Source organism: Melanotaenia boesemani, chromosome 6 (genome assembly GCF_017639745.1).
Source record: "Melanotaenia boesemani isolate fMelBoe1 chromosome 6, fMelBoe1.pri, whole genome shotgun sequence".
In the NCBI taxonomy this organism is placed as follows: Eukaryota; Metazoa; Chordata; class Actinopteri; order Atheriniformes; family Melanotaeniidae; genus Melanotaenia; species Melanotaenia boesemani.
The window spans coordinates 14,292,369-14,318,167 of NC_055687.1; the positions used below are offsets into that span (position 1 = coordinate 14,292,369).

At 38.6% G+C, this 25,799-nt stretch overlaps 1 protein-coding gene across 1 annotated transcript in view; it reads left to right on the forward strand.

Moving 5' to 3' along the window:
• The window catches only part of LOC121642411 (forkhead box protein O6-like), a 29,219-nt gene extending 24,335 nt beyond the window's left edge, over positions 1–4,884 (forward strand). Inside the window, exon 2 of the mRNA XM_041989144.1 lies at positions 722–4,884. Within this exon, the coding sequence (XP_041845078.1) occupies positions 722–2,407 (1,686 nt within the window). The 3' untranslated portion in view covers positions 2,408–4,884. The remainder of the gene's footprint in view (positions 1–721) is intronic.
• The last annotated feature ends 20,915 nt before the right edge of the window (positions 4,885–25,799 follow it).

Genomic DNA, 25,799 nt, shown 5'->3' on the forward strand with positions numbered 1-25,799 from the left:
AAAATCTCCACTGAAATCTAAGCTGAAATATGTAGCCCTCAGTGACAGAAGAGACAGTGTGATAAAGACAGAACAACGGAGGGAAAGGGAGATAGGCAGCGAAGGTAGATGTCAGAGGGTGGGATACATCCATTAGCCTTCCTTGCTCTTGGCTCAATCTTGCAATACAACCCCTGCTTTCCTATTCAAGCAATGAGAGTGAAAGAGACAGGGCTGGCATAAAGCCAGACTGGCACCAACTTCAAACATACAGCATGCTCAACTTCAGCAGCTTACATCAGCCCAGCTAAAGGGAGAAGTAGGGAAGGACAGATGGATTTATAGAAATGAAGGTGGGAGGATTGACATACAGAAGGACAATCTATCAAGACGAAGTCTCTGTGGTCATTTTAGGTTGAATGAGTCTGACAGGGTCTTGCTTTTTGCCAGCTGTGGTTGATTACCTATTTCTGCATTTTGTTTAACCAATAATAAAGATGGAAGTGACCTGATTATTTTAAACAGCTTTCTTCATGATGGTGTGTATACAAAAGCTTTACTGGTAGTGTTTACAGCTTTGGTTGGGGATTGTAGTGGCCTTTTCCATGTAAAACTTTTCAGCAGAATGTATTTAACTAATTTGTGTTCCCTAGCAATTTGTGTGGAAATAGCAATGGATGTGACATATATTACAAGGTATCAAGTCATGTCTCTGATGGTCTCTCCTTTCCTTTCTCTGCAGAATTCCATTCGACACAACCTTTCCCTACACACACGCTTTATCCGGGTTCAGAATGAGGGAACAGGGAAGAGTTCCTGGTGGATGCTCAACCCAGATGGAGGGAAGATGGGCAAGGCTCCACGGCGACGAGCAGTCTCTATGGACAACAGCACCAAATACCTAAAAAGCAAAGGCCGCATCAGAGGCAAAAGGGTAGGCCGTCCAGGGACTGGAGCAGGGTCCTCTGTGGTGGGGCTCCAGAGCTCCCCAGACCATGGTAGCCCCTCACGTAAAGGCCTTCCAGCTACTGCAGGTGCATCTGGGACAGATGGAGAGTTTGATGCTTGGACAGATCTCCATTCCAGGGCTAGCTCTTCAGCCTCCACTTTGAGTGGACGTTTGTCACCCATCCTCGCAGAGGGGGAACCAGAGGAACCAGAGGAGGGCGGCCTGTCCTGTTCTACCTCCCCTCACCTCTACCCCTCACCAACTAGTGCCCGCTCTCCATCTATGGGTGCAGGGAACCACTGTCCCCCACTTGAGCAGCTGCCTCAGCTGGCTAAACTAACAGGTGCCATCAGTTTGGATGAACAGATGATGGAGGATGGCTATCATCATCATCAGCCACAGCAGCAGCAGCAGCATCCAGCTGTTGGCAGACACAAGCACCAAACCCCTGTGTATCACTATAACTCTGCAATGAAAGGGCAGGGTTCCTATGGTTCTGCAGTCTATGGTGCAACTGGCATGGGTATGCTACGCCATCACTCACCCATGCAGACAATTCAGGAGAACAAACCAGCCAGCTTCTCTGGAACCATGCGGGCATACTCCAGTACAAATGCGCTGCAGAGTCTACTCACAGGTGGTTCTGCTGGGCAACAATACTGTTCCAAGGACATGATGTTGGGACAGGACAGAGAAGCTCATTCTATGATGGCTCAAGCTAGTAATGGTGTAGGATCCAACCATCATAGCCACCATCCTGTCCACCACAATGGGCACAGACACAATGGACCTCATAGCCATAACAGAACTCATAGCCATACTCCTAGTCATAATCACAACAATGTAACCAACCACAACTCACCTCACAGCCTCTCTCACAATGGTCACAACCTCAGCCGGAGCCATAACCACACACCGCCCCAGGCTGCAGCACTTACCCCACGTGGGAGCAACAATCAGTTACAGGTCTACAACCATAAAGCTCCCTACTTGTACAGCCCCCCTTCACATGCCCACTTACCTGCTTCTACCACCCTTCCCCCAAACCCTGCAGGTATGCTCGGCATGCCTCAAGACTCCTGCCACGTGGCCACCACCCCTCATCCTCGACACAATCATTACCCAGACTCACAACACCAAGGCATGACTAATGGACTATACCACCCTGGCCAGGGGATGGGTAATTGTACTGTTGGGAGTAACTACCATGGCTATCACCAGCCTCACCCCCATGAGAGACTACCAGCTGACCTTGACATTGATATGTTCCATGGTAGCTTGGACTGTGATGTGGAGTCCATCCTCCTCCATGACATAATGGACTCTGGGGAGGAGATGGACTTTAACTTTGACTGCTCCCTGGCCCAAGGGGTGGGCATCGGCATGGGTATGGGAATGGGTGTGACTATGGGTATGGGAATGAATGGTCTGGCTGGTCCACAGCAAACCCATAGCAACCAGAGCTGGGTGCCTGGTTGAAGTCAAGAACAACATATCTTATCCTCAGATAGGACTACCCACCCATGATAACTGTGCTCAACTGTGACATTCCTGACTTGACACAAAGGCTATAGGACCAACACTCCCATGTCTATTTGTCGTCTATATAAATTCCTCTGTCGCCCTCCCTCTTTTGATCCCCGTCTCTACAAGAGATCTAGTTCATGTGAGATTAATTTTTTTTCTCATGTCAGCTGTACTGTGATGACAATCTCTCAGCTGTGCTTGCCCAACATCTTCTCATCTACCATGAGAACTGAACTCTGAATGCACTTTATTGCAAGTGGGTCATATCTCACGGTGCGATGCCTTCACAGAGCAGCTCAGGCAGAGCTTGACATATTTTGTAAGGTGGCTGTAGCATTAGACATGAACAAATGAGGAAATCAAACGTTCGCCAATAAAAGTGTCAGATCTAGGAATTACATCCAAATTTTATTAATTTTTGGGGGGGGATTAGTTTTTCCTGTGTAGAGATTTTGTTATTATTATTATTATTATTATTTATTATTTTTTTTTTTATTAAAATAATTTCTAAATTGCTTGGGATTAGGTATTTGATATAAAACTTAGTCATAGTCTCTTCCTTATTTTAGAGTAACTAAGTTCAAATTATAAATTGATATAGTACTTTCTGTTTAACACAGATTACACTGTATTTATGCCATATATTTAAATTGGACTCAAGATTGACCAGTTTACCACTTGATAAATAAATAAATTTGCATATTCATAAGTTCCAATTAATTATCTTTTATTGGCCTTGTTATTTATAGCTTCCTGCATTCAGTCCTTGGCGCTTTGACTTTTCTCTTGGATGTTACATTCTGTTAATGCCCCTTTGCCATTAGTTTAGAAAATATTGTCATCATGCCATTAAATAGATGCTATCATTAGTGGCCAGCATGCAATTTGGTGAATTAAAATGTCATATCACCTTGTCTCACCTGTGCTTCTTGTACCAGTTTGTCTCCCCCTCTTTGTCTGCCAGGGGGGACAAAGTGACCATTCCTCACACCAAGCCATTAATGTGGCTTGATTGAAATTCAGCATCTTGCTTTTAATCTCCAAAGTGATGCAGCAGCAATGTGTCATTATTAAGGATGTAAAGTGTTGTCCTCCCTTCTCTCACCCCGGCTGTCCTAGCCATTGCTCACCTCTCCAACATAATGCGCCAAACTCAATGAGACAAAATGGTGATTAACACCAAGTCACTCTGCCTGTCGTCCTGCCTTGAGAAGGGGGCCAATGTCACTGTCCACTTGCCCGCTCTAAGAGGTTAAAAGAAAAAGAAAGAAAATAAGAATGCAAGGATAGAACAAAAGCCTGTTGTTGCAGGGGGATCAGCCATCAGTCTCAGTTTAAATGCCCTTATGGTGTGTGTGTGTGTGTCTCAAAACAGGTAGTGTATTCATATTGTAAATCATCTCCATTATATGTGTTATGTTGACATGTTTTCAGCAGTTGTACCCTGGGCTTCAAATCATCAAATGGGTGCAAAGGGAGATATTTAAGGAAAAAACAAGCAGCAAGTCTGAATAACGAGTCTCCATCAAACAGGGTTGTAAGGCCACACAGCCATCCACATCTGCTTTTGTGTGTTTATTCTGTTGTCTTGTAGTTGGTGTATTGTTGAAATTAAAAGGACTGATAAGGATAGGACTGAAATATCCATAGTTTAAGGACTGAATTGGTGAAACAATGTTGGTATAGTGCAGTATGACCTTCCTAAGCTCCAGTAGCGTGCACCCACTTCCCATATGTGCTCTGCTCAGTTGTTTTTATGTTTGTGAGTGGGGGAAGTCTGCAGCTTGATTCTTGCTGGCCTTGAGAGAGGGATAAAAAAAGGAAAAAAAAAAAAAAAAAAAAAAAAAGAGGACACCCCCAGTTCCCTCAAGGAGACTCTTCGCTCTCTGGTCTGTACCACACAAAAGAAAAGCTGGAGGGGGTAGAGGCTGCAGTGGGGGTTATTCTTACAGCCAAAGGTCAAGCACGGCACAGACTATCAGACCCATTATTGAGGTAAATACCTTTATTTCAGGGCCTTTAGCCTCGCTGGTTCCAGTTAATCTCAGTGTGGAAAATGCGTGGAATTTTATAAGCATCCAGGCCTCACAAATCAGTTATGTTATATTCTATGCTACAGACGTTTAGCGATCCCCTGCTATTGGAAAGAGAGCTATATATATGATGTCTAATTTTACTATATTTATTTATGAAGAGATTGGTCTTTGTCATTCCTAAATGTGATAGTTGTTTAAGTCAACGCCTGGCCCTTCTTCTTTTTTTCTGTTTTTTAAGATGTCACTCTCCCTTTGCCCATTTTATTGGCTTTTTATTTTGTACAAAATCTATATATTAAAAAATGTACAATAGTTTTTAAAAATCTGAAAAGAATATCAGTTTTGTTGTCTTTCTTTTTTAAGAGAATGTATCTCATCATCTGGTGACTGTTAAATAAATGAACTTTAAAGAAACAAAAAGCCTGTGTAGTCACAATTCTGTGAGTGTGACCATGAAAACAAGAATTCTCTTTCAGGAAAACACAGCAAAGTGACCTTTTCTTTACAATGCAGTGGCTTAAGTGGATTTTTCAAAGCTTATTGGTGCTTGTCATGTGCTATTTCTTTCTTGTGCCTGTGTACAACAACTGACAGGATGAATGCATGTGAGTTGCTTGTTAATTTTTTTTTTTGTAATGTAGTTTGTTTCACTTTTACAACATCACTGATCATGCAGGGATGTTGACCCTTGTTTGCAGTCATATTTGATTGAGTCTTTGTGTGGGAGTACTAAAGAGTGGGCAGTGTAAACGTTAAAAAAAAAGGAGAAAGACAGTACCACATACATGTAGGAAGGCATTATCTGCAGCAAATGCATAAATGGAGATAAGGTTGATGTTTGCCAGAGAAAGATAATTTGTGACAGAAAGACAGAACAAGAAAGCTACAACAAAGCCAGACAGAGTTGGTTGGATTGGAGTAATAGGTGTGTGTCATAAGGCTTGTTATAGCCCATGAATCAGTATAGGTTGGCCACAGCTGTCCTGGTCCCATTGGAGGCGTTTTCGCAGGAGGAGTGTGCGGTGCTACAGCGCCATACTGCCAGGCCCCAGGGGAGCCCCCGCCTCTACACACACACATAGGCAGACACCACACCAAATGTTTGCGCACACACATTTGAAAATACCACAAATTCACACATTCACACAAAGAAGTACAGAACTCTGTTATGAAACCATACACACAGATGCACATACTCAGACATTTCTCACTTAGATGTACAGGTTTAATTGACTCCACTTGGCAAAGCTTCTCTGTAGGGAAAAAGTGAGAAGCTGAGAGAAAGAGAATAATAACGGTGTAGAAAGAGGGAGCCAGGCAGCATATATTTAAAGCTAAGGATGCCTAACAAAGAAAAGCACACAATTAAATAACGGTTTATATGGTTAGGGGTTGTGATGTGCTCAAACAGGGGTCAGTGGCTTTATACAAGATGTTTGATAATTTCAAAATTAGACCAAACTGAGTGTTACTGAGTGTAACTGAGACTGAGAATCTGGCATTAGTCCAAAGTCTGACTTCTGTTTGCCTATCTCCTGAGAGACATCAAGGTTGGGGCAGACAGGATGGCAGTCCAGTACAGGTGTGGTGCCTCGGGGAGGTTTAGCTCTTCTGTTCCTCATTATCAGAGAGGCAGAGAGAAGCTGTGTTACAGTGTCATTATTCATTCACTCAAGCATCTGGGAGCAGGTCCTTCCTTACTCGGTGTAGTGATATTGCTGTAGAGACCGCCCTTGGAGCTAAAGGCTGTCTGGGGATGCTGCTAACCGCTAACAGACAGACCCACCCAGGCAAGACTCCAGGGTGCAGATGTCCTTGAGTGCTTATGAGGATTCAGCACTTTTTTCCTTTCTGGACAAGCTGCAAAATGAAAAACTGTTATATCTCAAAAGTTCAGAAATGATTGGTTTTACAGAAATGTGGAGATTGATGTGGTTCATTAAAGTAAGGCTTAGATCTATTAAAAAAAAACTTTTGAACAATAATAAAAAAGAACAAGTAATGCAAGCATTAAAAATGGTGTAAAATGCCAAATCTATTATATTTTAATATGTAACTAAACTCCACTGATAAATAAAAACTACCATTTACTTTATGTTCTGTCCATTCAGCAAATAATTACAGTTATTAATGTAAGATATTTCCTTCTAAAAGCACACAAGTTACAAGTTTCATATGATGAATTCAGGAAGTATTAAAAGGATAATTTATGATAACATTGTCCAATGTGGATTCCAAACAGTGCCTGTCTGTAGTGGTGCTCTGTTCCATTCATGTCTTCGTACCAATGTTTTGAAGGTGCAAGTCTGGTCCTCGAGATCTACTTATCCTGCAACCTTTAGATCCAACCCTTCTCCAACACACCTAAAACAAATGGATGAATTTCCCCATCAGCTTGTCATTCAGCTCTGCAGAAGCCTGGTAAACAAGTCATTCATTTGATTCAGGTGTGTTATACAAGGGAAGCATCTAAAAACTGCAGGATAATAGATCTTGAGGACCTGACTTGGACACCCCTGGTCAAGCAACTAATACTTGAAACACGAGGGAGACTAGTTCTTCAGTTAAAAGGTTTAATAAGAAAATCAAAAATTTCTAAAATTATATGGTCATTAAACAACGTTGCTTCCAATGTCTTTTACTGCAAATCCGCCTATTTGAGCCTCATCAGCCAGCAACTCAGTGGCGCAGCATTATTTAGAAGCCCAAACTCAAAACTGTTTTAAACATTGCATTACTTATTTTATCCAATACATCTTTGAAAACCATAATAAAATTGTTGATCTTTTCATTCTCTCTGTACTGCTTAGTCCATTACGGGTCGAGGGTAAGCTGGAGCCTATCCCAGCATTAACAGGTGAGAGGCCGGGTACCATTCACACTTGAACTCACTACTAGGGAGAATTTAGAGTCATCAATTAGATGAGAGCCCATGGATACACGATGAAAACATGCAAACTCCACACAGAAAGACCACCGCCCTCAAGGTTCGAACCTCCCCCCAGCGACCTTCTTGCTGTGAGGCTGTGGTGCTAACCACCACACCACCCTTATTGTTCTTTAATCTTACCATTTACCAAGTTTAAAAAAAAAAAGTAAAAAAAGTAAGATTATTGATCTTTAATCTTAGCCTTTTTTTTTTATACTTTTAACTAAATATTTTTCAAATGTAAAATAATGTATTTTGGTCAAACACTGCTGAACGGTATCCACATAAAATAATAATAATAAAAAACTCGGAAAAGACCAAAAGGAACCAGAGCCTTGCTTCTTTGAAAACATGCAACTAATTGCGACGTCCCATGGGGGGAATCCAGCTCCACAATCTTGGACTGCGTCTGCTATGGCTCTGCAGCTTTGGTGAGCTCAGTGTAGCAGCACATGAACCAGTTTTCCACCTGCTGCTATTTTTGGTTATGGAGGAGCTTGTAGCTTCAGAACAAAGATGCCAGCTGCAGTCCAAGACAGAGGAGTTGCAGTCCACCTGTGAAATGACAGGCTTATGTGGGAGGCAGCAGAATGACATCTAGGACCAAAACAGCAGCTACGTGACCAGACTGCAGGCAGAAACACTGGACAGAATAGGACTAGCTGGTTAGCAGCATCTAAATTTAAATCCTAAATATTAACATACAGCAGTTTTTGAATAGACTTCCTTTAGAGGAAAGATTACAGTCTAAGGCCTAATATGCAAAGAAATCTGTTGTGTTTCAAGACAGCTGTTGATGATGTAAAAAGAATTATTTTGTAATATTTTTCCTGTAACCGTTTTCTAGCAGAAACAAGATAAAGTAAATTAAAAAAAAAAAGAAAAGAAGAAGAAGAAGAAAAAAAAGAGGTGTAAAAATGGCATTGTACCTTCTTGGGGTTGGGTCAAGGCAGAGGAGTAGTGTTAGAGGAGGTTGTCAGAAAGGCCTCTGAGAATTATCTGTTGAAAACAAGGTTAAAAGCTGTGGGACTGCACAGCACCTGGACAATAGACAACAACTTGATATAACTCAGATGATAGACAGACAAAAACCTTTCTACCAGTGCAATAAATGAAAACTTTTAGTATACTGAACCAAATGTACTGAAAATATTGATAAAAGCTAATACCATAAAGATACAAATTTAGAATAATTCATTCCAGGAACTCAGGCAAATCATAAAAGAATGCATTATTTAGTTGCAAGGCTCCAAAAACTACATCACAGGGGGGGCTTTGCATGACTTCATATGGCTTTAATTTTCCCCACACTGATGTAAACAAACCTTACAGCATCAGTAAACATTAATAACTTGGACACAGTTGTTGTCTGTGTTAGTTCCTATTAAAGGACCTGCCAATCAGTCTGGGAATAATCAAAGTTTTCTGTCCGGCACTTTTAGTTCTAAAGTGACTTTTTTCTTTCCCTGTAGTAGTATCGATCCACAAAATGGAAATAAGTGTAGGTGATTAATAATTTTTTTAAATTAACTTGCATGAAATGCGTTTAGTGATATCAGTGCATGAACTAGCTATAACTGAAGAAAATATTGAATATCTTTGGTCATCTCAAAACCAATCATCCTGATACAAGTCTAATAATCTGGTGAATATTGTGGTTTGCAACAGTATTTATTCTTAATAATAAACAAAGGACATCTAATCATTCTGAAACAGGAAATTGCTTTTGTGTAAATTCATTTTAACAGTGCAGAAAAATAGTTGCTTGAAGGCTTGTATAAGATTCTTTTTATTTTTGCAGTCTAGATTCAGTGCAGTGATGATGCACATGATGGATTGCAGCAGGTAGTAAATGAAAAGAACAGAGCATATATTCAGGTAAATATGAAACCATTCAGCCATGAGAGCTGGAAACCTGGGTTCAAGGGCTTAAAATCAAAATTCAGCTAATAGGGTTCCCGTTCAGACAGTCCTGATAAACCTCAGCATGGGTTAGAAGGACAGAAGATCCTTGCTAATAATCAATGTAAAGCCTACAAAAACAAAAAACAAAAAAAAAACCAAAACAGGCAGAAGTAATGTAATTATACACACAAAACAACAAAAAAAGAAATTCAACCTAGACATACTTTAAAGGAACAATACCAAATAAACCTTTGTTATTCAAAAAGCCATTTTACACTTTTGTGTTTAAAGCCATAATTATCTGTACAAGTGTGTTTGAAAATAATAATTTACCAATCAGTTTGCATCATTTCTGTGCTAATGCCCTAGCTTAGGAATACTTAGCAAAGTATACAGTAATTTCAGTTAATGATCTACAGGGCCATCCAATCAAAGATAAAAAAAAATTGCTTTAATATCATAAGCTGCAACTTAGTTAATAAAAATTGTAAAATCTCCTACTGCAGAACTACTTTTGAACACTACAGGTTTTCTTTAAAAAGGTAGTCATATCTGGAACACAGTCGCAAATAAAATTAAAGGAACAGTGTTGTTTATATTGTGAAGTTGTTTTTCTTTCCTCTTCTCCTTTAAAAGGCCCAACCAAGAATGAGTGTTGCAAATGACCTTAATGCTGTGCAGTCTTTATACAAAACATCAGTTGTTCTTGATGTCTTCTGATTCTCTGATTTTCTTTACAGACATCACAAACTAATGTATAGGGAGGTCATCAGTGTCAGGCAATGTCTACATGGAGATGAAATCAGTTTCATAAAAAAAAAAAAAAGCTTGCAAAGTGTGGAGTTGAATTATTATTATTTATATATATTTATATATAAGTTTTTCCTTTAAAAGCTATATGCTCAGTAGCTCTCTGCAGCACAGCTGCAACACTGTAGTTCACCATTGTTGATGCTGTTGGAACGGTTTGCACAAGCATGTTACGGAAAGTGCTAACCAAACTTAATTAAACAATCTTGATGCTAATACCTAACCAATGAGTGGAACCAAAAATAAACAATTAGAAGAAAAAGAGTGACAATAAAGAAGTGAAAGCATACTGGTGTGAAAGTGGTGTAATCAAACTGATGAACATTACCTCCAATATCAGTATATACAGCTGATTCCATTAGCTGATCAATAATATTGGGGTTCTACTTTGAGATATTTCTCATTTGCTCACAAGCAATCACTGATGATGATAGTCTGGATTTATTCATAATTTAGAGAAAAAGTTACATAGGTTATATTATTCCAGAAGTAGACATATCAATTTGTACCCTGAAATCTTGTTTCCTTGTGTACATGCATGAGAACTTGAATGAAGCTCAAGTCATTGCATTAACAGACCTTTTCTGCTTCATATTGTGTGCTGTGAAAAGGAGGGGCAAGTTTATTTGTACAACACATTTCATGTACAAGACAATTAAAAAAGGACTTATTTGTTACTCCTTTTCTGACTTTTTAATGCTGCTCAAAATGTTGTGTTTAGGTTGTTGAACAGCTGTTTACCTGTGACCTTAACTGTAATGAAGGTGGAAAACTTACTATATAACTAGCTACTGTTAAGCTGAAATAATACAATCAGCTGTAAAGTGTGACTGAAATCTCTGAGTCCTCAGTCATTAGTTAGCTCTTGAGAAATAGTCTCCATAAATTCATCTAATTTTGTAATGCCTACAAATCTAATATGGCTGACATAACATGTTCGACGTCCCTTGGGTGTTGAAGGCTGCAGAGTTTTTCCTGATTAAAAGAATGACCTACCATGAAATCCTCCTGATGTTGTTCTCCTTTGCATGTTATTAAACCAATCACTGTCCTTAATGACTTCAAACCTCCTCCCTCCCTCCTCGTCCCTCTTTACCCGATTTCACCTTCTTCCACTGCAGACAGACGGGACCGATCTAATCAGATATTTGTCTTCCCCTCCGCTATGATCCACTCATCAAGTCTGAGAGACGAGTAGAAGTCTGTGTGCATAGGAGGAGGGGTGGGTGACCTAAAGCGGTGATGACATAATTAATGGTAGATTAATGCTCCACCTGAGCGCCAGCATCACCTCATCTCCCTCTTGTATTTCTTCTCACCTCCTCTTCACTCTCTCTTTCCCCCAAACACACATCCAGCCTGCTTCATCCCTTTCCTATCTTACCACATGTGGCCTAATCTCTCACGTGGGAGATCTCATCTCAGCAGCAACTAACTTAGCTCACTGGCATACAGTATAGTGTGGAGTGCTAATAGGGGCTGGGAGGTGGTGGAGAGGAATAGCAGGGCATGGGCCTGATTGCTGTCTCTAATTACGGCTTGATACTAAAGAGTAATTAATGAGTTTGTGGCTGATGGTAGCAGCTTTGGAGCGCCAGAGTCGATTGGAGGAGATAAGAGCTGTTTCTCCAGAAGCCACGCAAGATCCCAAGAGGCAAGTATGCATACAGGCAGCCAGACATTTACAGACGCGTACAAACAGCACAGTTACACTGTTAATGGCATACACTGCAGCATCTGATGATTTTCTTTTTTGAGGCTGTCACATAGGAAGATGGGAAAATAATTTAATTGGTTCAGATGGTCAGGATACCTTCAGCTTTAGTAAAGTTTGCAGTGGACCAGATGGACAAAGAAAAAGCTTTTCTGAATTCTGGTTTTATGGTTCATATCCATGACAACCAGATGCACACATGTTTTGTTGGAGTAAAGGTGAGGCTTTAAAAACCAGGACTGTTGTACAAGTTGTTAATTGTAGTGCAGGTAGCATCATACGGGTGTTTTGTTTACAGTGGAACTTGTAAATTACACATAGTGGATAGAATAATAACGGATTAATTGACTTAAAATTCAAAGTTGTAATCCCCCCGCCCTCCCTTCTGTGTCCCAATGTGTTCACTTCAGATCTAGCATAATACACATATGCAGACTATTTTAAAAAAATCTTGTTGGTGACAGGAAACTGTTGGTAAAGTTGTGTTCGCTGAAAGAGTCAAGATCCAACTTGCACTTAGGCGTTTAACCAAATATTAAATGGATTTTATTTTCTACTTGCATACATTTGACCTGACCTTGAATTCAGTAAATACACAACAAATCCAAAGTTGTGCTAATTCTACTTTTTTTTCAAACTAAAGATGCAGTCATGTTCTTATACACAACATTTTTTAAAACTTTCGTTCAGGAATAGTTTGCACTATTTTAAATAATCTTGTCAAACACCATAAAAATGAACTTGTAAGTACATAGTGTTGTCACTTTTCTAAGATCCTTGTTTCATCAAAAACACCTTCTTGCACCAAAGATCTCCCTAAAATAGAAGACTAATGTATTTGTTGTACTTTCTTGCCCTTGAATCCAGTTTACATTCATAATATGTCTCACCTTAGTTCTTCATATTTATATGGAAAATATTCCTCATTTAGCAAAATGTTGACTAAGTAAATATATCTAAAACCAATCAGACTTATCTTTAGAGGTCTTGTGTCTGTATGCTGTAACACAGAACAAAGAAATATGAAAGACTGAAGTTTGGGCAAATAAAATCACAAAGCTTGAAGAACAACACGGGTGTGACTGTGTGTTCATCTACAGGAGATAAAAAGTGAAAGGAGATGAAATGTGTGTGGATGTGGGAAAGAGGGATAGACAGTGAGAAACCGTGCTGAGGAGTGCCTCTAAAACAGAGGCAGCTGTAGAGCAGTTAATGAGGCCTGCAGTCGAAAGCACAGTGAGTGAGCTTATATGTGTGTGTGTGTGTGTCCTGGGGAAAGACAGAGAGACAGTAAATGTGTGTGTTGAGGTGAGTTATCCAGTGTGCAGTCTTGCTTGACCCTGAGTCAGTCTGTCACCTGGAACCAACGGCCTTCAGAAAGGAGGGAACGGGAGGGAAAACACAAGGAGGGAGAGTTTTTCAAAAAGAGGCAGCGTCTCTCACTCAGCTGAATAACTGCTGCAGACTTTCAGCATGGCTGCTAACAAGCTCTCTGTCTCTCTTTCACTGTCTTTCTCTTTCTCACCCTCTGCTTCCTTTCATTTTTTCACTCTCTCTTGTTACCTCTCTGCTTCTTTGCCCTACCAAAGTGGCACTTTAATGAACAGAGTGTGTGCATTCAGTGGCCAGGTTACCATAAGAGATGCCTCACAAGAGCTTCTTATTATGAAGTAGATGTAAAGAGACAAAGAAAGAAAAAGAGGAAGGCCTCTGCGAAACAAGCTCCAGCTTTTCACAGCTCACCCCCACAGGGAACTAAACTGACAGACGATACGAAGTCCACTGCCTTCTTAGTAGTATGTTACCTGTTAATAGCTGCCCCTTCATTGGCTCCTTAATGGACTTTTTTTTTTTAACCCACAAAGCAAAAAGATAACAACAGAGCTGCAGAAAGAAAAACATTAATTTTTTTAACCTGAAAGTGAGCTTATGAAAATCATATTTAATAATTGTTTTAAGCTATTTCACATTCAAGACTAAAAAGCAGCTCTTCCAGTTCTGTTTGTGAATATTTGTGAATGATCTATTTTTGAACATAAATGTGCCAGTAAGATGTTTTAGGGTTGTTCAAGCTAGTAAAAGTGCACCTAATGTAAAAATTTCCACATATTTAATTCTCAATCTTGGGTACCTTTAGATTAACTTTGCACTCACTATGTTCAAATGGGAGAATTTTTTCCTGGGAGGTAATGGGGGTGATTTGTAGGTTTCTTCTGATTAGTGAACATACTGAATACTTGCTGATGAGATGGTCAAGAGGATGATGGTCACTCATGAATGCGTGCAACTCCTGTTGCCAGTCAGGAAGCTTTTACAGCTTGTAACAAAAGAAAAGACTTCATACAACAGGGGCCTTTCTGTGTAGCATTTGCATGTTATTCCTGTGTGTGAGTGGGTTCTCTCCATGTACTTCGAGTTGCTTCCACAGTCCAAAGACTTGCATGTTAGGTTAAATGGTCACTTTAATTTGTCCCTAGGAATGAATATGAATTGGTGTGAATGGTTGTTTGTCTCCTTGTGTTGGCCATGTGATGAACTGTCCAGGGTGTACCCTGCCTCTCACCTGTGAATTGGTGGGATAGGCTCCAGCCCTCTGTGAGCTTATCATGATAAGGAGATTTCATTTCAACATGTTTTAAACACAGCATACTAGTGAGAAACCTGAAAGCATTGATGGAAACAGTGCCTCTAAAATGGCGGAGAAAGCCATGGTTACCTCACATGTGCATTCTTTGAACCTTTGAACAGACAAATGAAGATCCTCGTATGGAGGTTTCTCTGCAGGTATGTTGGAAAAAAATTAAAAGTTTTTCTAATTGTTAGAAATTGTGAAAAGTGTCTGTAGGCTGTTCTTTCCTTTAGTGCATTGATAGCGTGAGATCATTGTTGCTCTGGTCTGTGAATAAGTTACAAGCTTGAACTATGTATATTTTTCTACTTCCATATATTTTGAACATCTAAAACTATCCATTCATATGCAGAAAAAAATAAGGATTTGCAAAAGAGAGAAAAAGTAAAAAAAAAATAAAATAAAATAAAAATGAATGGATAGTGGAAAATGTCTGGCAAAAAGTGACACATTACACATAGGTACATGCATCTTTGGCAAATTGAATGGCATTGTTTTTTTTTTGTTGTTGTTTTTTTCTATATTTGATATATTTGATCCTATACTGAAATATAATGGAGATGGATACTGGGAAAGATGTGTAACTGAGTATTTCTGGCGACTTTGCCAATAGAGAGGTCTCTCTAGAACAACAGGGGGCCCTGTGGTGTTGGCAGAGGTTCACGTGGTGAATTTCTGCTATAGGGCTGCCCATCAGAAAATACAGAGGGGTGTCTGCAAGCAGAGTGTGTATGATGGTGGATTTGGAGGGCAGATTTTTTTTTCCAGCTTGTGAGAGTAGAGCCCTAACAGGCAATCACAGTGGAGGAGAGTGTGTGAGGGCATCCATCATAATATTGTCTACCCAAGGGCCAGTTTCTCACACACTTGAATTATAGAGATAGTACACTGACAGTTGCACACACTGTCACTCAGAAATGTGCACTGTATACACAAACAAGACAAACGCACAAAAATACAGCTAAGCCAGAGTACCCCTTGGGAACAAACACATATGGCCTTGCCAGTACCTTTACATATTGCTGCAACACACCTCCTGGACACACTGCCTCATACACACCCTTCAGCATTCTCTCTCTATACGCACACACACACACACACACACACACATACCATACACACATTTATACAAACCTTGCCTTTCATTGTCCCCCGAGCAGCAGCACGATGCAGGCAGACAGTGTACAGTGTTTAATACAGAGCAGCATAGTGGTGGTGTGGAGCTGGTTTTTGCCGAAAGGAGTGTTCCAGTCTAGACGGAGGCGATAGACATCTCATTAGGCTTTCGCTTGCTCTCCCTCCCCTACAGCACCCGCTGGCTAGCAGCCTGTCCTCACTCTGAATGAAGGCCAGAATAGAAAGGAGAGGATTGAGAAAGATGGAGAAATGTGATGTAGGAGAGAACAGGTGGGAGAAAAAGAAGCAAGAGACAAGGATAAAAATCGGATTCAGAACGAAAGAGGAGAGGCAGATGGAATAAGAAGGAAGATGGGGGAGCAAAGGAGGGAAAATTAGACAATGATAATAGCAATAATTGTCTTGATCCTCCAGGAGGCCTACTTCTAGAGGCTCCCTCTCTCTTTCATTCTCTCATGCTCCCTCTCTCATTCAGTCCCACTGCTGCCCTCCTTCCTATCTTCCCTCCTGCTGCTGTTTCACTCTTAATTAATTTCTTAGTACTCACCAGAGCCCAAAGCTGCAGCTCTCCTTAGCTGGTGTTCAAAACTGCTCTCAGATCAGCTCTCTTATTGCCTCCCAGCTACAGTAGCTAGTATTTGCATTCTTGTGGTGAAGTTGGCCTCAGATCAGTGCTGAAGGTAGGCCTACACCATAGCTTTGCCATCAGGTATAAAGTGACACCTGGATCAGTTTCAGCTGCAGCATAGCAGCTTATGGAGGTCAGTTGATTTTCTCTTCAGTGTTTGGCAAAGTCAAATAGCCTGTGCTTAAAAGTCATTAGATAATTACTCAACAAGGTTCTTTCAATGAGATTCTTTTTTAGTTCAAGTTCAAGTTTATTTCTATAGCACATTTACAATGACCATTGTCACACAAAGTGCCACACAGCTCAACAATAAAACACTCCAAAATAAATACAATAAAACCATACTTATACATATTAGAATACAAATAGTGTGTATAATAGTGTTTAATGGATACTTCTACTGCCTACCTGCCCTCAGATTTTAATGGTTTTTCTCACATAAACTGCTCACTTTAAGTATTTCTGGAGCATTCTAATTGAACAAAGGACAGCGCTCTGACTTTGCCATTCCAAAATGTTAAAATAATTTGGATGCTTTGGGTGAATGTCTTCCTTAATGACCAACATTTTCTTGAGATTCAATTCACAGACTGCTGTGTCCTGACATTTATTTATTTATTATTTTTGGGGGGGAATTGCTGATCTTGGTGGCAGCAAGAAGCCCTGGCTCAGTTTTAGCATAACAGACCCAAACCATGACACTACCACAGCCGTGTTTCAGAAACAGGATAACTTCTTATGCTGGGATATTGTATTTTCCTTTTATGCAGATATAATTCTCAAGACCCAAACCATGACACTACCACCGCCGTGTTTCAGAAACAGGATAACTTCTTATGCTGGGATATTGTATTTTCCTTTTATGCAGATATAATTCTCAAGACCCAAACCATGACACTACCACCGCCGTGTTTCAGAAACAGGATAACTTCTTATGCTGGCATGTTATATTTTCCTTTAATACAAATATACTTCTCCAGACCCAAACCATGACACTACCACCACCGTGTTTCAGAAACAGGATAACTTCTTATGCTGGCATGTTATATTTTCCTTTAATACAAATATACTTCTCCAGACCCAAACCATGACACTACCACTGCCATGTTTCAGTTACAGGATAACTTCTTATGCTGGGATATTGTTATTTCCTTTTATGCAAATATACTTCTAATTTAAACCAAAAGTACATAATTTGGTTTCATGTGTCCACAAAACATTTTTCCAATAGCCTACTCATAATTTGGGACACATCAATATGAACTTTAACAAGCAGCAATTTTCAGCAGTAGTAGCTTTCATCTTTTTGTGGAACCAACTTTACTCTGGAATAATACCACCCTTCATTTCTTTTAAAACTGAGCTTAAAATGTACAATTTTAATGTAGTTTCCATTTAACTTACTGACACTACTTGTTTTTATTTGCTCTTTTTACTCTGCTCAAAATTTTCAACCTTTTCCATTTCCTTTTTGCTTGTATAGCTATTCTTATTCATATCTTATACCTATTAAGGGTATGCAACTTTTACCTTAAAAAGAGCAATTTTTTCCTCAGCCCAGCTAAATAAAATTTGTTTAGAGCTGCAAACTTTATGAGATGTTTTTTTTTAAAAAAAAAAGACAACATATAATATTTGATAAATATCTATTATAGGAAATTTGTTGTCACTTTTGAAGAACCAAATTTTTATTCTTATTTTTAGGTTTTAAAATAAAATAAAACTTTTACAAAACATAAAACTTTTGCAAAAAGATGATAGACAGACTTTCTTCTATGGAATGTAGATATTTGTTAAAAATTATGTAAATTAATAAAAAGCCCATAGTTTCCAAGACAATGACAAGAAAAATATATTTTAAAAGAATATCTCTAGTAGTTTTAGTGTCATGTTGTGGAAATTCAAGGCAATTATTTCATGAAAAAAACTGAAAAATTGCTAACAAACAGCATTTGTTTTGCATATATATATATACAAACATTAGTAAATTCTTTAACATTTTTAGCATTGTGGAAGGTCCAGAGAGCCACTTGCGACTCCAAAACAGCAGGTTACAGACCCCTGTTTTATCTGCTAATTGCTCTTAAAGATGTTGTGTCCTTTCAAGTTTTTTCTCTTGTTCTGTAATATACTTCAGGTTGCATTTATATTTGAAATGGGTAATAAAGCTGACTTAAGTATTGCAATGGATGACGTTGTTTGGTGTTATGATTTCACTAACAGCGTTTTTTTGTAAGCCTTTGTAATGATCTGTTTGGTTCCTGAAGATATGCCATTATTTTCCTTTATTTTAGGGACTAATTCTGGTAAAAAAAATAAAGTAAAAGAAATAGAGAATAAATAAGAGATATGTCAAGAGCTTTTATTCCACTAAATGACAAGTGGATGAGCTCCAATTTCAGGACAAAATACACCTAAAATGACCTCAAATTGCACACACCCAAAGACACCCTTACCCCTTTAACATTTGCCATCTTCCTAATACTCAGCCCATTATAATCCTAGCCCAAGGCGTACTCTAAAATGATCACCAAAGCTGTTTTTGCTTGTCCCCTAATGGATTAAGAAAAGAGGAAGGGGGCCCTGACCGACCCACATACTTGAACCCCTGAGTACACAGTTTCTTCCTTTGGCAGAAGTTCGTGATTCCTTAATTTTCCTGCCTCCTATGGGCAATAATTGTTCATTGAGTTTGAGGAAGAACAGAAAGATAAACAAAAAAAAAAAAAAAAAAAAAAAAGAAATTCAGCAGATGTTCTCAAGGTCGCTGTAAGGTGTGTGTAAATGAGAGTGGGAGGGAAAAAAAATGCATGGATGAGCACAAGGCCATATGTGTATTGTGACCTTCCCAGGAGAACTAATAACTATCGGCCTTTCAGTTTGACCTTTGCCCCCCCACTGCCACCAATTGGGCCACAGAGCAAATCTTATATGGTGCTCCACTCTCAGAATATTTATCTCTCCCTTCAGAGACATTTTGGCCTCTCCCTGTCAGTGAACACACTTAAGGTACATAGTTATTCTCAGCTTTGTGCAGTAACCTGATTATCTTAAATGCCATATCACAAGAAACCTGCTTTGCTAAGCTGGAATGAAGGATGAAGACAAAATGGTTAATGCTGCTTGTTTCCATGGGGAAACTTGATGTGTAGACCTTATAGGATATAAACAGGTTTTTTTATATAACTATATGCATGTATATGAGAAATGCATCAGACACAAAGAGTATTAGTGTGCAGCATCACAAAGAGGAAAAGAAACATCATTACTCATAGAGATGTCCTTGGAACCAAAGTCTCTACAGAAGCTGAAAAGTTTAAATAACTCAATTTCCATTGCTGAACAAGTAACATGAAAATAACCAGTTTTCATTCAGTAATTGGGTTTCTTTTGTGCATGTAAATGTAGTTATTTCCGTCCTTTTGACCAAACCTTGCACTGTCTGTCACTTTTGACAACTGCGCTCTGGTTGGATGCATCCTTTTTATTCCTACAATAGTGCCTAATTCACTCGCACTTTATTTATTTGTACTTAGCCTCAGCATCTTCATCTTTCCTCTTCTCTTCTTTGCTTTCTTCCCTGGTTAAATGAGTCACAGGGGAGCATAAGAGAAGCCCTAAACCAGTATCTAAAGTTTCTAGCTGGGTAAGAAGGAGAAACAGAAAATATAGAGAGGTTATACCTTTTTTGTCATGGAGATGGGAAAAAAGGGCTTACAAATATACGTCCATATGCCTTAAAGTTAAATGTATATTATCGAAAGTCACAAACTATGTGCTCTTGGATTTTTGTTTCTTTTTCTATTTCTTTCTTTCCCCATAGCTTTTTCATCATTCCAGTTTTTATATATCATTGCTGTCTTGCAAAAACCACTGAAAACCTTGTGATTTTTGTTTTCCTTCATAAATCAGTACTATTGGTCACCCTTTATGTCTGTCTGTTGTTTTACAAATATTTAACCAAAGCTATATGATGTAAACCACAATACCAAGTTTGATGACATTATATGCGGTTATTACAAAACCATACAGTTTTTAGCGATATGTGAACACACCTGTATGTCTTTTACAGTCAGAGCTTGGTGCATCCTGTTTCTGTATAAGATTACTAAAGTAGGGGTAAAATCCTTTCACAGTTTTGTAAAACCAAAATATGGCAGTCAGTTACTCTGAAAGAAATCATGATACGGAAATTAAACACCTAGAACATTTACTACATGACTCCTGTCTACACAATAGTCAGTTTCAGATATTAGTCAGAGAAAAGTATCATGAAGACGGAAAGATCAATGAGAAAACTGTCTCTTTTTTTGCAATAATTTCCCATTACATATCAAATTGGAGAGCTAAATCCAGCCAGCTGTGCAACACCTATACTGATTTTCTACTTTATCTATTATTATCTACTTTACCAATACTCTAGTATTGAAGACCCTACTTCAACAACCACAGACACTCAATGTATGCATAAAATAAAATAGCAGTGTATGTGTGTCATAACCGTTAACTCTCATCTTAAATGTTATCTGCTTGCTGACGCATTTTCTGTTTCTATAACCTGGATAGTTGAAATATGGAATTACTTTGATATAATGGGAGAAGACCATTCTGATCATAGAGTGGTAAATTAAACAAAATAAATAAATAAATCACTAGCCCTCCAAGGGCCACAATCAGCAGCCACATAATATCTTTGGCTCAGGCTGGTTCCCAGTTGGGTGAAATAATCTGAGAAAATGAAAAATCAGTAGCCATGATGAAAACAGATTGAATCAAAATTGCAGGAAATCAAAATGTTTCCTTTATCACCCCCCTTAAGATACACTGGACCATAGAAGGAAATACATTGTGATAATGCATTTTCTTGCATCACACCATCTTAATTATCATGTTCTATTTATCTTGCTCATCTTGGAATAAGCAAAACTGACCATTCTCTTTATATTTTGTGACTGGTACCATTTTTTTACTTTTCATATTGTAATGTTGATATATGAAGTGAAGTAGCAATTTTTTAAACCAGTATCGAAGGCATGTCAGATTACTTTGGTTCCCTTGAATTGCACCAAAAGACAAATTTGATGTCTGATTGTAATCATGTTGCCACAACCTATTTTATTCTGTAAATCTAGCATTTAGCTACATATTTCCTTGTTAGGTTTCCTAATAACATTACAGGTTGTCAGATGCAGTTTTCTGCAAGGCACATTCTATGGTTGAAGCTTTTTTTTTTTTAACAGTTTTAATTTGAGAACATGTTGATGATTGGATTTGGAATCACAAAAAGCTATTAACTTCAGCATCATAGCACTTACCTGAATCAGTGTAGCCTAAAGCTACGACATGCAACACACAATTGTTTGACGGCAAAAATCTAATTGTAGAAACAATGTTATACAGAGACCAATAGGATCATTAAAAATTTTATCAACAGATATATTCAGTATTATATATCTGTTAGAGAAATTATGTCATAGTCTTTATTCTCAACCCCACCTCATGACAAAACTTTTGATACCCCAGAGAACAACATGTGGCAGTTTCACAGTATAAGCACAAAACTGAATTGCACACATCAATGTATTGTTGATTCATTTCCCTTTGATCAAAATAAAATGAAGTTTAAGTGCTGCAACATGACAGAACAACATACTTACATATTAACTTTCATGTGTAACATCTCCAAACATTCCCTTTTGGTAAAGGACATTATGTACCTTTTATCTTGGTAAATTGGTTGCTTAGAATATAAGGTGGAGGAAGAGCCATCCGACCCAACTTTTCCACATTTCTTTTCCTTTTCTGCTCTTTTCTCATTTAATGTTCCTCTTTATTTACCATTCACATTCACACACACACACACACACAAAAATTGTCATGGCTAAAGTTAATATTCTCACTAATGATGCTAAAATCAAGTTTTTAATCTTAGTAAAAATGTCTATATATATATATATGACTAACAAAGTATTATAATGAACAAAACTACAATATCCCTCTCGGATTAATAATGTAGCTTTGATTTCATGTAATCCAATTTGATTTTCTCCTCTTTTATTATTTTTATTTAAATTTTATTTAATTTTCGTTTTTGAAAACCAGTTAGATGTTCTATGTAAACTATTTCAGAAACCAGAAACCTCACTACTTGCAGCATTCACCTCTGTGGTTAATTTGCATGCACCATGAGGAACCAATGAAATGAGAAGCTAGCAAGCTCTACGGAAAAGTTGGTTCAGTCTAAGTGGAGAAGACAGTACAAGCAAGGCCAAGCCAGGAACCAAAGCTCTGTTCCACCTGATGTAAAAGGCCAGAATCTACTGCTACCAGAGATGTGGATTGGGCCAGTTAAATACATGGATTTGTTATTGTGTAGCACTAACCTCTTGATATTAATTTGACTTTGTTTTGTGTTTCATGTCCTGTCTACATTGCCATCTGCACATCTCTTTGCAAATGTAAACATCTAAGCTGTAAGTAAGATCCCCAAGGATCCTCATTTCTTCTGCTTATTTTATATTTTTATGATCACACTTGAGCAATTACATCAAATAAAACTGCTAAAAAAAAATAGTCAATAGCATGTTGTTCATTAGGATTTGAAAAGCCCCGAGTTGAACCAAAATCAGATGTCCAATTATGTAGAAGGGAGGAGGGGGAGGTCGATGATACAGGGCAAGCATGAGCAGATGAACAGACCAAGTAGACAGGGGATGTCTTTCCCAACCTTCCACCCATGAACACCAACACTAATTGAGAGGTCTTTAAAATATAGATGAATATGCTGTGGCCTCGTCTCAATCTCCCTTATCCTCTCCGCTCCACTGTTCCTCCCAGCCTCTGTCTGCCTGCTTGACTGACTTGAGATCAAGATTGCATGCAGGCACCGTGTTGGCATGCGTATGGCCCGTTGTACACCAGGTATATCAGGGATGGTTGAGTAGACATGATCATTCAGCCTGTTTGGTCAGTGTGTAAAACGGAGCAAGAGATGACACAGAAGGGAATGGGGCAAAAGTGCAAGTCTAGTAGTGTAATAATAAGTGATGTAGTACATGAAAAAAGAACAAAATAATTCCCAGATATTTATTTAAATTCCATTGTACATCTCTTAGCTGGCCTGGGAATGCCTCGGGATTCTTCCAGATGAGCAGGTGAATATGGAATGTGTGTGAGAGGGAAGTCTGGGTTTCCCTGCTTAGGCAGCTGTCCCCGCGACCCAGGAGAAAAAATATAAAAATATAAAAATAAAAAAATAAATAGAATCTTGTAACACTGTCCACATAAGAGGTTAGATCTATATATACAAAATATTATGGGAAAATTGATTAACTGAAAAAAAAAAAAAAAAACATTTCCAAAGTTGTATTCACAATTGCAATGTTTATAAATTTAGTTGACATTATACTAGTAGCAAACAAGGCTGTAGGATAATGGTATGTTCTGTGTGTAACCTTTAACTCAAATGAAATATTGTTGAGTTTTAGTAGCGTTATTTCTTGAATTTTGGACATACAGGTCATTTCTATCCCTTTGTGCCAAATCCTTTTAACTGCTTCTAGCTGCAGTTTCAGAGTTCAACATTTTCCTCTGAGATAAGCAACTAAATAGGTCAATAAAAAAAAAAAACTACTCAAAGAAGTGCTTCTAAAACAGTGCTGTTAAAAATGCCCCCAAATCTGTGTAAGTCAGTTGAAGGGCTTTTTTTTTCATTCATATGTTTTTGTTATATATAATTCCATCCTTATTTATAACATTAGTACAGTAAAAAAATCATGGAGGCACGTTAATGTCAATTATGGCATCCATTCATGGTTACAGTAGAAGTACAAGGCAAAGCGATGCTCTAAGGCAAACATGCCAACATATTGCAATGCCCGAGTGTAGATTCAGAGAACTTGAGTGTGAGTTCAACTGTCTCATGGAAGCAACCCTTAAAGTTGTGTATAGTGTCGTGGGTGGACGTTTGGGTGAGAGGCTAGTCTGTGAAGGTTTTCACAAGTGTAATTATACAAACCTGCTTTAATGTGTGTGTGTGTTTGTCTTCAGAGGAAACATGAAGATGGGGAGGTCACTAACTTTCCCTGTGGCTGTACAGAAGATGTTCAAAGGCCAAGGTCAGAGGGTCAGTGGAGATCTTCTACCACTATGGTTACTTTTGTTTTACATGGTCTATTCCAGACTAACTAGAACCACATTCACTGGGGAATTACAATATAACCATTTATGTAAACTGGTTCATGATTCTCTTAATCCATCGTTTTCGTTTCTAGTTTTGTTAATATATTCACTCATCTCGTGGCCTCATTTGCATTATATTTTTCTGCTTCTCATTAGTTAAATCTAAATTAATTCTGTTTAGTTTCTGTAATTCAAAAAATATTTTATCATTTTATAGAGACAAAAAACCTGTACCAGAATTAAAAGAAAAAAAGAGATAATACTAATAGGATTAAGTATTAGGCTTACAAAGCTCCTACAGCCCCCACCCACCCTCCCACACACCCACCGACAGACACACACAACCTCCTGTCCCGAGTTTAGAGAATTCCAGGAGAATATTGCTTACCGTCAGCATTTTGCATTGGCTGTCAGTTGTCTCCCTGCATTCACCAATGACTGGCTCACACACAAGTGGGAAATCTGCACTCTTGTGTTGATCTACCCGATTGCTGGCGTGCACAAGTATGTGCAGGATTGGCTGGAGAGCTCAGCATCATTCTCAAATGGTATGCTCAAACAGTAGAAAGGAAAAAAAAGGGGGTGTGTAGCTTAGAGAAGGAGCTCACTTTGTCTGGAAATAAAAGATCCTACCTCCAGTTTTGCCCTTTTACAGATGATAAGTGACATAATCTGACATTGGGGTCAGCCAAGCAGTCAATTGCACAGCTGTGGAAAGCCATTCTGGCCCACTCCAGTGGTGTTAAACCCCTCTAAATCTCATTATCTCTCTTATTGGCATCTGCAATGCATTTTCCACCAAATGTCACATTATAATTTGTGAGAGTCCAAACCAGCTTTTTTTTTATTTTATGAAGAAATGAGTGTGGAAAATTGAATGATGATGATAAATGACAAAGTTAGAGGAGAAAAATAAATGGAAAGGAGACAGACTGCAAAAGAAGGACACATGAGAGACTTTTCTGACACTGATTTAGTTTTTCTTTTTTATCAGTTCTTGTGTCTCTCCTGTTCATCTCCTTCTTGCCATGTCCCTTCACTTTTTATATATACTGTCTGTGTGCCTCATGTTGCCATATGAATTGAAGAATTAAAGAGAAATATATATTTAGTCCTCTCTTGTAGCTGCCTTCCCTGTGGTAGACAAAGCAGCTGATACGAAGCCTTGAGAGTAACATGTTAAGAGAAAGCTATCTACTTTAAAGGCCATGCACACCTACACAGGAGTTCAGTCATTCCTGCTGATTAGACCTGTCAGGTTAAAGTTGGGTGGATCTGTGGTTCATTAAGCTTTATATGAAACAATTTTATAAACTAAAATAGAAAAAGAATAATTTGCTTTCCCTTAACAGGTTTAATGGTACTAACAAGAGAA